This window comes from Notolabrus celidotus, chromosome 23, assembly GCF_009762535.1.
Source record: "Notolabrus celidotus isolate fNotCel1 chromosome 23, fNotCel1.pri, whole genome shotgun sequence".
NCBI lineage: Eukaryota > Metazoa > Chordata > Actinopteri > Labriformes > Labridae > Notolabrus > Notolabrus celidotus.
This window is the reverse complement of record NC_048294.1, coordinates 16178691-16191439: the sequence shown is the minus strand read 5'-3', so window position 1 is coordinate 16191439 and position 12749 is coordinate 16178691. Positions and strand designations below refer to the sequence as shown.

Here is a 12749-nt window from a genome sequence, read left to right as displayed (position 1 = left end):
CAAATGACTGGATAAATGATGAGAATGAATGGAGAGCTGATTGGAGAGGCGCCGTCTTTGAAATCTCAAGCATGTACTTATAAAGATATAAGCACAGAGGCACGCATGGCTGTAATAGGAACCAGGGTGAAGAAGTTTGATTTCGGAGTGAAAGCCATACTGACTCTGGAGACGGCAAACGCTGAAGGTCTAATTCCATACTTGTGTTGGGAGCCGGGTCTGCCAGCACCCATGAAATAGAACTCCAGCTCTGTGCAGTGCAGTTATAAAACCAAATCTGTTACGGTATGTAGCCGTCACTCATGCAGAAAGTTGAAGTCTGCAGCAGCACAGGCCGCTCTGCCCGCAGTGGCAGGTTGACTGGCAGACATCTTATTGATCTGACAGAGAGATCCACTCAGAGAGGATGATCACTAATGCAAACCTTATCAGCTCCAGTTTAGGAGTTTTTAATCAGACTCCATCATCATTATGGCAATATATATCATCATTATGTCAATGACTCCCATATGTGGGCTGATAGATGATATGGGATTCCTACATTTATGACAAGTTTCACCACTAGTGCATTGCTAAAGGGATACTCCCTCTCCACATGCATCAGACACACTGATATCCCCATAATGCTTTGAAACAATGAGAAACTGAGGAAGAAAAAAGAGACCAAAATGAAGTGCTTTCAATCAGGGGTGTGTCCAGGCAGGGGGTGTCCTGGGGTGGCATGGGCCCTTCTGGAATTTGAGTGTCATGATTGGAGATCAGCCCCGCTGCTAATAATTATGGTGACAATCTTAAGTTTTCTGTTGTTGGTATCTATACAGTCTCTAGTGGAGAAACTTCTTTCTTTCATTTTTAGCTTTAAGACTTAAGCATAGGAGATACATCTGTTGCCACTCTATTGTGTGATATAACTTAGAATGTCGTCCTGACTTGTGCAATATAATTAGTGTTTCTTGCAACAAAAAAAATCCAGACTTTGTTTTAGAAATTTCATAATTCCTGTACTTTCCCCTTACATTTTGGAGCATTGTGTAATCTTCATTATATCAGCTGACGAGATGTATGCAACTTATCAATTATAACAGTGTCACTGTATTATTGGGGTGTAACTACAAAAAATGTGTTTTTTTCAGATTTCTGTTTTTAAAACATTTTAAATGAAACACATTTTTTAAAACATAAATAAAAACTATAGAATAAAAAATAATATAGGGTCCAAAACCAAGCACCAAATGCAGGTACATGTTCTGTTTGGGCAGTAAATTTCAGAGGTTTATTTGGCCCTATAACCAGTAAATATTTGTACCAAAATTGTCCCTTTACCAAAAATAACGATGCAGAATTTTTTGTGTAGCTGTTGCTCCTCTCTCTCCTGCTCCTCTGCTGTCGGCATGTATTTGAATTTAGATGATAGCAACATTAATCCACAATGATGATAGCAATGCTGTTAAAGTTTTCTCTCTGCGTTTGGGAAGAGCTGCTCCTCCTCTGAAAGGCCCATGATATGCTAGCTTTGTAACGGTCAGGAGGTTAATTGTTTTTGGCAACAGATGGACTGGGGTTGGTTTCTCAGTTGCACCGCAGAAAACAGATCCAGACTCAAACTGCGGACTGGCTCTCATCAGATAGACTTGGTTTTTTTCTTTTTCTTCATGCTCAGAACCAAACCAGAGAAGATTAAGCTTTCAATCAATAAGCAATCAATCATCAATCGATCAGTTTGAATCAGCTTTTTATCCTCTCCACAGATTTACTTTGTGGTTTTTATGTTTGCTTCTTTTGAATGCTGACTATATGAAATTCACTCAGTGTGAGCAGTATTGTATCACACCCAGAGTGTCTTTATTGCAGGATAGTAAACAATGCTATACTGTGCGCTTGATCTGTATCTAACTCCTTCGTTATCAACTTTTCTGCAAATGCACAACACCTGTGCAGCCGTGACACAAACCTAACCTGTCTGAAGGTCAGAGGTTATCTCTATCAAACAGAAAAATGTGACGCTTTTTCTAACTCCTGACCTGCAATCAGAGTTCACGTTCTGAAAACGGCACACTTAATAAAGCCACTGAGTGTTTGTGTGTGTTGTGCTGTCCATAGGGGGATGTTGGTATCCCAGGATTGGACGGTATCCCAGGATTCAAGGTCTGCTGCACATATTTTGTGTGCTTACATTTTTGTGAAGTCATCACAACCATATTTTAGATTTTGTTTATATTTTTTCATCAATTCCCATCAGTGAAACAACACCTTATTTTTTTTCTTTTGGACATTTTCCATCAAGTGTGAACTTTTTTTTGTACCCCATTTTACTCTGTGGTTTTTCTTATTCTCTGTTGAATTTACTTTTTGTTTTTTATTCCTCTGTTTAAAAACAAAACTCTCATAATTTTTGTTGGATGTCATGTTTGCATGATCTATATTTGCTAATGGATCACTATGAACAGGCTACCCTTGTGGCAGACATTAATTTCGTCCATGTCATAGTATTAGCTACATGTATTTCTTAAAAAATGTGCAAATTAAAAAATACTTAGAAATCTGATACTTGATAGTCTGTCTGGGGAAAAGCAGCCATAACACAAAAGAATATCTATAATCTAACATGAATTTAACCCCAGATATAATCTGACCCTCAGTAGCTGCAATAACTCCCCAACTTCCCCTCAGCCTTTCTGTCTCTAATACTCTGCTTTCTCTCCCAACAGGGCGAAATGGGTGACCGAGGTGAAAAGGTAAAGTGCTAATTCAACAAACATTATTGTTCACATCAGTTTTGTTACCCTGCCATGTAAGAAATACAGTCATGCTACAGTGACTGCTAACTTCACTGTATTTCACACAATGCCAGCATTTTCTTTCAAAGCTGACTCCCCTCTGAGATCTAGCCCTCGTGAGTCAGTGACTCACATTTTGAACCCAATTTTTGGAAGAGACCGAAAAATCTGAACCCACACAACTGCCTCTTTGACGAAAAGAAGCCTTGTTTTCTCCATTCCCTAATTCTAATGGTGCCCTTATTCCTGTTGTTAGACAGCAGCTGGTGGGAGGTGTGAACACTGATCGAGTCGAGGGTGACACAAGCTGGAGGGGGAAGGGGGGGGGGGGGGGGGGTGACTCAGTGTTCTTCATCGACCGTAAAACTGGCCCTCGGGCAGTTGTTCTCAGCTGCTGTTCTAAGTTTTTTCTTGTGTCACTTATTGACTTGATGCAAAAAATGGCTTAGTGAAAACTGCATCTAAAGCACAGATTGTTTTGGCATTAGTTGAGTAAATGAAGGGGGGGATAAAACTGAGTTAGAGTCCAAAGTTATGTCTTCTCTCTAAGTATCAGCTTGTGTTGCAAAGTGTTTACTCAAGAGCAAAAGATCCAAACTTTATTTGGCTTATGGAACCTGAGAATGAAGCCTGGTCTTTGTTAGATATATATGAAGTAGAGCTCTTTAACCTACAAGTGAAGTTAATCTTGTCGGGTTGTTTTTCTTTAAAGAGCAGGGTCATAATGTTTCCTGGTTAAAAGCCAAAATTCTCCTGGTATATGCTACCACCCTCGGGTTGGGAATCAAAGCTTCTTAGTGCTACAAGTTTTAATGTAAGGCGAGAAGGATGTGTTAACTCAAACTTCTAATCTTCGAGTTTGTTATCTATATAGCCAACAGGAAATTCATTAAAGCATGCTTTTCTTGTCTGACCCTATTCAAGAAGTCATTGTGACTTCTAGGAATTGTGTAGAAATGCATTTGAACAGATCAGTGCTTTTGATGTCAGGCATTGTGTGTTACAGAGTTGATTTTTCTCAGCTCAGGACACAACCATTATCTTTGATATCAATTTTGTGGAACTGCTATTCATTCAGTCTGTTCTGTCAATGTAATAGGCTTTCATTTTCTTAATATAAAATCATGTAGATTTATCAAAAGTGAAATAATCAGCTTCCAGCCAAAGAAAGCTCTGAAATGTTCTCCAAAGTGAGCTTTTATTTTCACAGAAGACAAAAAGTTAATATAAATAGTTGGTTTTGGCTTTGGCTGCGAAACAGAGAGCCAGTGGTCCATTACTAGAAACAATGGCTGCCTTTAAAAGATGAAAACTGGTTGTTGGAGAAGGAGCCTTTTACAGTTGGCTGATTAAAGCTTCATGAAGATGTCCCATCCAAGGACAAATCCCTGTTGTAATATCCTTCATAAGAAACCAACTTTTTTTTTTTTTTTTTTTTGGCGTAGTGAAATGTATCAATCTATAGTCTATTACACAGAGGTGAAGCTAGACTAGGCTTTGCAAAGGCTACAATGTGTATTCAGCTAAATAATGACAAAATGCTAACATACTTATAATGACATTTCTAAATGAATTCCATGTTTATACATCTTTACCATATTTTAGCATGTAAGTATGCTAATCTAATCCTAAAAGGATGCTGATATTGACAATGCTGACATGCTGATGTTAACTAGGAACAAACGAACCCTTTTTATTCTAGTTTAAAGTGTAATAAGATCAAATAAGATAAGATAAGATACTCCTTTATTCGTGCCACAACGGGGAAATTCATGGAGTTACAGCAGCAAACAAGAAGGTGTACAGTACAAGAATATGTATATATATATATATATATATATATATATATATATATATATATATATATAAATGTCCATCAAAGACGACAGCTTGGCCATAATTCTCCTGTCAGCCACCACCTCCACAGGGTCCAGGGCTGAGCTGGTCTTCTTTACCAGTATGTTCAGTCTTTCTCTCCTGTATCCTGTCCGCCCACAGCAGGTGAAATCCTTCCAATATGGTGTTCGTGTCCGGTGTTAGCTCTGTTAGCATGATGCTACTCTGCCAGTGTTCCCTCTGGTGCTGGGTTAGCTCGTCCACCTTATCGTAGATAGATCTTACATTCCCCATAACGGTGGGTGTAGGGACAGTATTAGTTTAATATATGTTTACCACCCTCATTCCAGGTTAGTAAGCTTACATTAGCTTCTAGTCATTGGTATTGCAGTTATATGGCTGTAGTACACAAAATGCAACAGAAGTGTTGACCTGATGAGGAAGAACCCCCACATTTTATTCACCTTGTTACGAGGTGAACATTATGATTTGTTTTCCATCACCTCAACCCTGTGCTCCGTGTTGAGAGGCTATAGTTCTCAAAACGGCAGCCCCACACTCAGCCCTTTGCTGCATGTCATCCCTGCCCCCCCCCCCCCCCCCCTATTTCTTACTCTATCCTAGCCCTGACACTTGATCGATGTCAAACAGCTAGGAAGAAAATGTGGTAAATTTAAAAGTAAAGTTCTTCACAGCTGATGCCAGGAGTTTAGAGTCTCCACAAGCCTCCCTGCAGGGTGCATTACATCACCTGAAATCATCAATATTTAAACCATGTGTGATGGCTCAGTGTGTTACCAAGTGAATTCATGTACAGTAATGGTACTGTGCTACACTGTTCTCCAGGCATCTCTTATTTTATTTTACTGGCTGTCAATCTCAGAAAAAGAAATCCAACTATGTGTTATCCATTTTAGAACATATGGCAGTCATGTTTTAGATTTGTCTTTCTCAGCATTGACACATTCTTGCGATCAATAGACTGAATATGAGTTATGTCTTCACAGGGCGATATGGGTGAAGATGGGGGGAAAGGTGATATTGGAGAGAAGGTGAGTGATTTCTCTTTACCTATCACTCTCTTTCTTTATGTCTTGGATCTTGCACGAAGAAACAGAAGGCTGTGGTCAGAAGATAGAAAGAAAAAGAAAATAATGTTAGCCATCTGAGAGGTGGAGGAGGTGTAGAAGTAGAGGTCATGTGCCATCAGCTGTTGTCAAGGTTGCACCACAGCAAACTCCCTGGCACTTGCTGCATCCTTTGCTCTTAATGTGGACTTAATTGCTATGCTGTGCTATGCTGATGCTACATTTTCTGGTCGGGTGGCTCCTGTGTTAATTTGGGACCATTTATCATCAAGACAGCTTGACAAGTCGAGATCCATTTCTTATCCAAAAGGCAGAGAGAAGCTCTGCTGGTTTGATCGTTCAGGGCAAAAGTAATAGATTCATGTTTCTGTCCAAAAGTCTTTTATTCTCTGGAAAAAGTGTTTGTGTTAGTTCATTGCCATCATGTCCAGAGGCAGATTTTGCATCTTCTCCAGGACTCGTCAAGCTGCCTTTGCTGTTTTTCTTTTCCTAAATACACTTTTACGAAAAGAGGACACAGTGTTATTTGTATTGGGTGACCTCATGACAACATTTGGGCCTCAAACGTATTGTAAAGCGTTTCAGAAACAAACTATTAGGGATTGGAATAAACGGTTCTTTGAAAATGTTGACTCAGCCCAGGCAAAAACTGCTCACACTTCTGGGAAAAGATAAAGATTCTTCCTTTAGTTGCCAAAAACTCTAACAAAGTTGCTAAGAACAAACAACAGACAAAAACACTGTATTTTTTTAAAACAACGGAGGTGTTTTTTTTTGCTTGCGTTAGGCATAAAACAAAACATAACTGATGGAACCAGCATCCGAGTAGAAGCAGTGTACTAAAAATGTCCCCACCAATTTATTGCTGTGTAGCAGAGAACAACTCTGATAACTTCTCACTTTATGGGTGCTCTGGTTTTTTAAATGACTGCCGAACACGGCTGCCAAGAAAGACACCGTTTGAGGGAAACAGATGCAGGATATCATCTGTGGAGAATGAGTGAACAAAAATGAGAGCAGAGGGTGATAAAACTTTGCAGCTCGCGCTCTCCTTTGATCTGGGCTACCTTAGTGTAATAAAATTGGGGGGAAAAATTGATTTTGGCTGCAGGAGCACAAACGAAAGAGTGAAATTGAGTACCAAGGGAATTCAGAGTTCTGTTGCCAGTCACTTGCCATTCATTTTCAAAATCATGTCCATGTAAAACACAGTAAAAAGAGACAGATGATAGTGCAAAAACCTGTAAATAGAGAGAATGTTCCATTAGTATGCAGAGGCTTGCTTTATCTCATGAGATTGTCAATTTTCAGATAGTTTTTTTTTTACACCGCACATATGGCAGGAATAATTGTGTTCAATCAAGATATAGCTGACTTTACATCCAGATGAGTTTAACATATGCTCATATAAGATCAATTTCTCCTCCTTTACATTTTTGTTTCAATTGCGGAAAAAGAAACCAGAGAGTAGAAGGGGAAAAGGAGACGAGGGCATCTTATGTCTGAAGATGCCAAAGTTAACAATAAACAGCACGCACTGCGGGGAGAATGTGGTAACACACAGGGTGAGAGGTGAGGCTGCGAAAGCTTCAGTACGGCGAGCAGGGAGACCTCAGGGAGAGCAGACATGGGGAGAGGAATAGCAGCACTGGCGGTCAGACAGCGCTATGTTTGATATAAGGGAGATTGTTTTGACTGTGGGGGATCTGCCGAGTGTGAGAGACAAAATGACAAGACAGGCAGGCTTGCTCCAAGAGTTTAAAAACAGATATTTGAAATCCCATTTCCGACTTCCTAAAAGACGGCATTTTTCACTCTCACTCTCTGAAACAAAGACTTGCAAGCGGAGAAGTTTTATGGGATATATACAGAACAACTAGCATAAAATAAGAAGTTGTTCATTGAGGCTTCTGGATATTTGTAGATCTTGCAGTCAGTGCTAGAGGAGGAAAACTAACTCTTTATTCAGTAAAACAAGTAAAAGTCCTTTATTCAAAGGCTCGAAAACACTTGTGAAATGTTAGTATTAGGTAGGTCACGTACGTGCAATGTAATCCATTTGCAACAGGCAAGTATGCTGATATTAGCTCAGTAGCACGCTTGCTAATTTTGTGATGTTGACTCGGTACAATCATAGACCATATCAATGAGTACAATATAGTCTAGTGTGTAAGCATGCTAATATTACCTCATTTAGCATGCTTACAATGACAATACAGATTTTTGCATTGCAGTATTCACCATTTTCAGCTGTTTTGTTCATTTCTATTTCAAAAATGTGTATAGTAGAATATTTACTTTAGAAGACATACATGTATGTCTTCCTGGCCATGAATAATGTGAAAAGATCAAAACTATTCCCAAAATGAACAGTATATTAAAACATTCCCAGACCCAGTGACCGGTTAATTAATCTAGCTTGGATTTGCTCAGTGCTGAAAACAGCACAAAGACTTTCATCTTAGCTCTGTGCAAACTAAGACAAATAAACATCAAGTTTCAGGCTTATATTTTACCCTTTGTATCCTGTTAATGTAATCCGTGCATAATCTATGCTAAATGGCAATCTGCAATTATAACCCACTGGTGGTTTTGTGCCCGCTCTTGGATGGCTCGAATCATTTTGCTGGTTGCCTGGAAGCTGGGCCTGGCCAAGAAATAATCTGGCACATTACCCTTTGGAAAACAGCAAAAACATTTTTGCACGGGGAGGTTAAACAAGATATACCATATGTTTTAATAAGTGAGTTTTAGAGATTCTTGCATGTGATAAATAAGGTCTTGCATTGTTAACATGTGTATGGGGTCCTGTTATATACAGGGGCTGAGACACAAACCAAAACCAATGGCAACTGTAGTAGGAGCTTAAAAAAAGCTTTTATTTCTGTAATAATTAGCCCCTTTCATAAGATGAGAATATAATATTGATGTCTTGACTTGTAAGGTCACTCAACTAGCCATCAAATGAATGTAGCAAATTATAATCATATCATGTAAGTTTTCTTAAGTGTCATATTTGAGTAAAAATATATCTATTAGTACATTTTTCTTTAGAGTATACATTTATGAAACACTCTATCTGCTGTGTTGCTTTCGTTTGCCACCATCAGTGTTCCCAGCAGCCTCTGCATGTCCATCTCCAGCCTCATTTAAAACAAATCATTACCACAGTTAAAAGCTTTCGTTCTGAATCATTTACCTCAATTGCATTTACTCTAAGTATTTAACTAGCTGTGAAATGAACAGTGACTCTTCCTGTTGAAATTTTCAGACCTTAGAGATAGGGAAACTTTCAAGGTTTAAAAAAAGGAAAAAAAACTCAAGTAAACTCTTGAAATAGGATTTTGGGAACCACCAGGCTGTGAGCGCTTGGCTCTGTCTGGTGTGGCACAGTGGTTGGTATAACTTTTGAATCCTGAGATCCGGTCCAAGCTCTTGTGAACTGGCTGTGTTTCAACCGTTGGCAGGGCCTTTCTGCCCTTGGAGCCAATCATAAACTGTGTTGCCTCACACAATATATTCTAACTCAATGGCTGAGGTTGATATTCAGCTGAGGCCGCAAAATTTGGTCATCCTGGTTAATGATCATAACATGTAATGGGAGTCGTGTTTTGAGGGCTGTGGTGACATTTAATGGTTACATTTGTCACAACTCTGTCTCGGCCAATTAATCCTCTCCATCTCACTGGCTCCCAAAAAGCAAACAGCTGGAAAATAGCCTGATTTACTAAGTATACATCATGAGATATTCATGCTATTATCGTTGAATGGCAATAAGCAGTGGGTGCCTCTAATGAAGTGGAGTTGTGGTGACAGCTCTCCATCCCGCTTGGCTCTGTGGTTAAATCACAGGCTGTAGCCTCACCAGAGTAATTGGCCCAATTGGGACATTTCAGCACTCAGTGCCACACCTCAGCTAGTTCACCTCCCAACTCCACCACTTTTTCCATCTCATACCACTTCATTTGGAATAGATTAACATGTGAATACTCTCACTTGGTTCTCAGGCCTGGTGATACTTGTGTGAGGCCTGTCGTGACAGAAAAGTCAATGGGGTTTATCAATTCACCAGCAGGGGGATGAGGTGTTAATTACTTGTATTGCATCTCTGACACTTATTTACACATGAGTCATTGTGGCTTTTTGATTAAAAGTGTGTGAACTGGGCTGTAAATGCTTATTTTTCACTCATGGTCTCATCCTGCAGAGTTTAATAATGGGAAAAACTCAATCTTGCTTCCATTAAGTCCAAAGCTTGATTGTAAGCTTAACAAGGTGAGATATCTTGTAGTTTCTTTTTTATATAAGATGTTACAATGAAGTACAGATGTGATGCATTCTTATGCATCAATCCCTGCCAAAAGCAACAGGTGTAAACCAACTTTGACTTTGAAGTTTGTTTTGTTCAAGCAATTCTTGAATATTAAAAAAAAGACCAAAAGAGTTTTTATTTCATCTTGTAAAATCAGTTAAAAGCCTTTTTATCTCTATTATGTAACACTGGGAGCCCGTTTACACAGCTGACACTAAAAAGTCATCATCTCAGATCTTCTGCATTCCCAGTAAAACATAAAGGAAAAATGCTCATATAAACATTGTAATGGTATGTTTTGAGATAGGGATTGAGGTACCCTTCAGCATGCAACAAATCCCAGCTGTAAACAGTAACACAGTTTATTGTCAGCAAAAAAAAAAAAAAATTGTGGCAATTAAACGTGCCTTGTGTGCTACGCATCGTAATGACTCCCATAAAAAGCTGAGGGCGAGAAGCATTCCTTCAGCAACTTCTGAGCGTGAGGCGTATGTGCAGTCAAACCACAGCATCCACACCAGAGCTCAAGACGCAGCCTCCAACTCCCCGCTCCTTTTTCCCACCAACCGCCCATAATTACACTTATTGGCCCCTTTTAATGTATGTTTTCACTGTACAGTGCAGAAGTAATACAGTGCATAGAAAGGGCCTGGATGTCTGGATGGCTTTGTCTGAGACTATGAGATATCATGTATATAAGTGACTCATTCCTGGTCAATACTTTACCTAAGCACAATGAGAAAGAGATTTAAATTGTTGTTACTATTACAGCATACCCGTCAAGGCCCCTTACCCCTATGCTGTTTCTTCTGTAGTGTTAGATTTCATGTCAGCACCGCTATGCAGCTGCACTCTGACAGTGTAAAAACAATGAAATATTCCCAGTGCTGTAGTTATAAAAATGCTGTCTCAAACTTTGGTGAGAAGGTTTATTCAATCTGAACACTGCATAGAAAGGCAGACAATCTTTTTGTAATTGGATTTTACACGCAGTGAATGGAGCAACCCTGAAATCATTCTCTGCATTGTATTTTCAAAATAAGATTATTTTATTCTTTGATAACTCTAGTTGCAGAGTCGTGTATGCTCCTATTGTGACAAAAGGCCCGTTGTGTCTTCTAATAACTTCTTTTAAGCACTTTTTTATGTTGTACCTCTCTAATTTTCTGTTTGTGTATCTCTTTTTTCCAGGGAGATGCTGGCTCCTCTGCTGCAGGCATCAAGGTAAGACTTAAGTTAATGCCAAACTTTTCATTATATATATATATATATATATATATATATATATATATATATGTATATATATATATATATATATATATATATATATATATATATATATATATATAAAAGTTAATTGCAAAAAAATCAAAGAGGTTTGTACAGACTATTGAGTTCTTACATGGAGGTTGGTTACTGATTATTTGTACAATGTTACTCGGCTTAAAACTTTTAGCTAAGCTAGCTAAACTAACTTTATAACTAACATTAGCTTGCTAATTTGTCACCCATTTTGAGTGTAGAGTAACAGTAATTGTATTAAGAAATCTTATGAGATGCCTCATCAAAAGTTTGTATTGTAGTTATGTAACCTTCTCTTAAAGAAACATCATCCAAAAGTTCTTATGTCACAAAATACAGAACAAGAAGTGTCATAAATGTTAGCCTAATTGAACAGATAGCATCAGTAAGGTTAAGCTAACGATAGCTTTATCAGGATTGGGAAATTAGCCAGTCCGTACAAACACTAAGCAATAGATTATTAAATACATTATGCTAATGTATCTAGAAATTCAGCAGTTAAAATTAAAACTCTTCACATATATTCCAGGGTGAACCAGGCGAACCTGGACGAAGTGGATATAAGGTAATAATTCTACTTTGATATTTTGATCGTTGAAAGGTTGAGAAACTGTCGGCTAGTGACAACAGGTGTACTACTGATGTTTGTACAGTTTTTTGTATATGTGTACAGATATATTTATTTGAATATTAAGTATATTTTAATGTTTGTAATGGTTTTATTATTGAAAGTGGTTACTAGCCTTTTTTCTTTAGAGTCCCGCTACTTGTGATGCATTGCTGTAAGAAAACACATCAATTTTAATGTTTTACCTAAAGAGATAAGGTAAAATGTTTTTGTATTATTTTTTTTTAAGTTGTATCTGGACAGTTACATAAACTGTTTGGTGTGAGTCATGATTTTAGTTAATATATGCAATATTAATCCCTTGGGGGCTTGGACCCCAGGTTGGGAGCCAATGGTACAGACCATTGTACAAGCCATGGGAATAAAAACCCAATGAGAAAATTCTTAAGCGTAGTGGCTGGTTTGACATCCAGTATTTCTTTGTTTTTCATCACTGTGATTGCACAACTCTAAATGACTTTGTTTGCAAAAGGAGAAGCTGAGTCTGTTGTGCAAGAGAAAATGTTAGAATACCAGCATTCCAAACTCAGTTGGACCTCATGGCAAAAAAAAAAAAATGAAATAAGGACAGTTGTACATGGGGGTGGGGGCTCAGAGCCTGACTTCTCAACTCGAACCTCATTACATCACAGTGCTTAGACTCAGTTTACATTTACTTTGGCTCAATGCTTGATATGAGCCAGAATAAGGTCCCAGGAATCAAACTAACACCTCTGGATAAAATCCTTGTTTTTTGGCTCCCTTTTACTGAAAGCTGTACTCGTAAGAGTCAAAACCACCAGGTCATCCCATTAATTTCCTTTGCA

The 12749-nt window shown here is 38.5% G+C and overlaps 1 protein-coding gene across 1 annotated transcript in view; it reads left to right on the top strand.

The window, feature by feature from the left end:
- The window catches only part of LOC117807859 (collagen alpha-1(XXV) chain), a 181207-nt gene that overhangs the window by 144915 nt on the left and 23543 nt on the right, over positions 1-12749 (top strand). Inside the window, exons 12-15 of the mRNA XM_034677269.1 lie at positions 2709-2735; positions 5621-5665; positions 11205-11237; positions 11845-11880. Of these exons, the coding sequence (XP_034533160.1) occupies positions 2709-2735; positions 5621-5665; positions 11205-11237; positions 11845-11880 (141 nt within the window). The remainder of the gene's footprint in view (positions 1-2708; positions 2736-5620; positions 5666-11204; positions 11238-11844; positions 11881-12749) is intronic.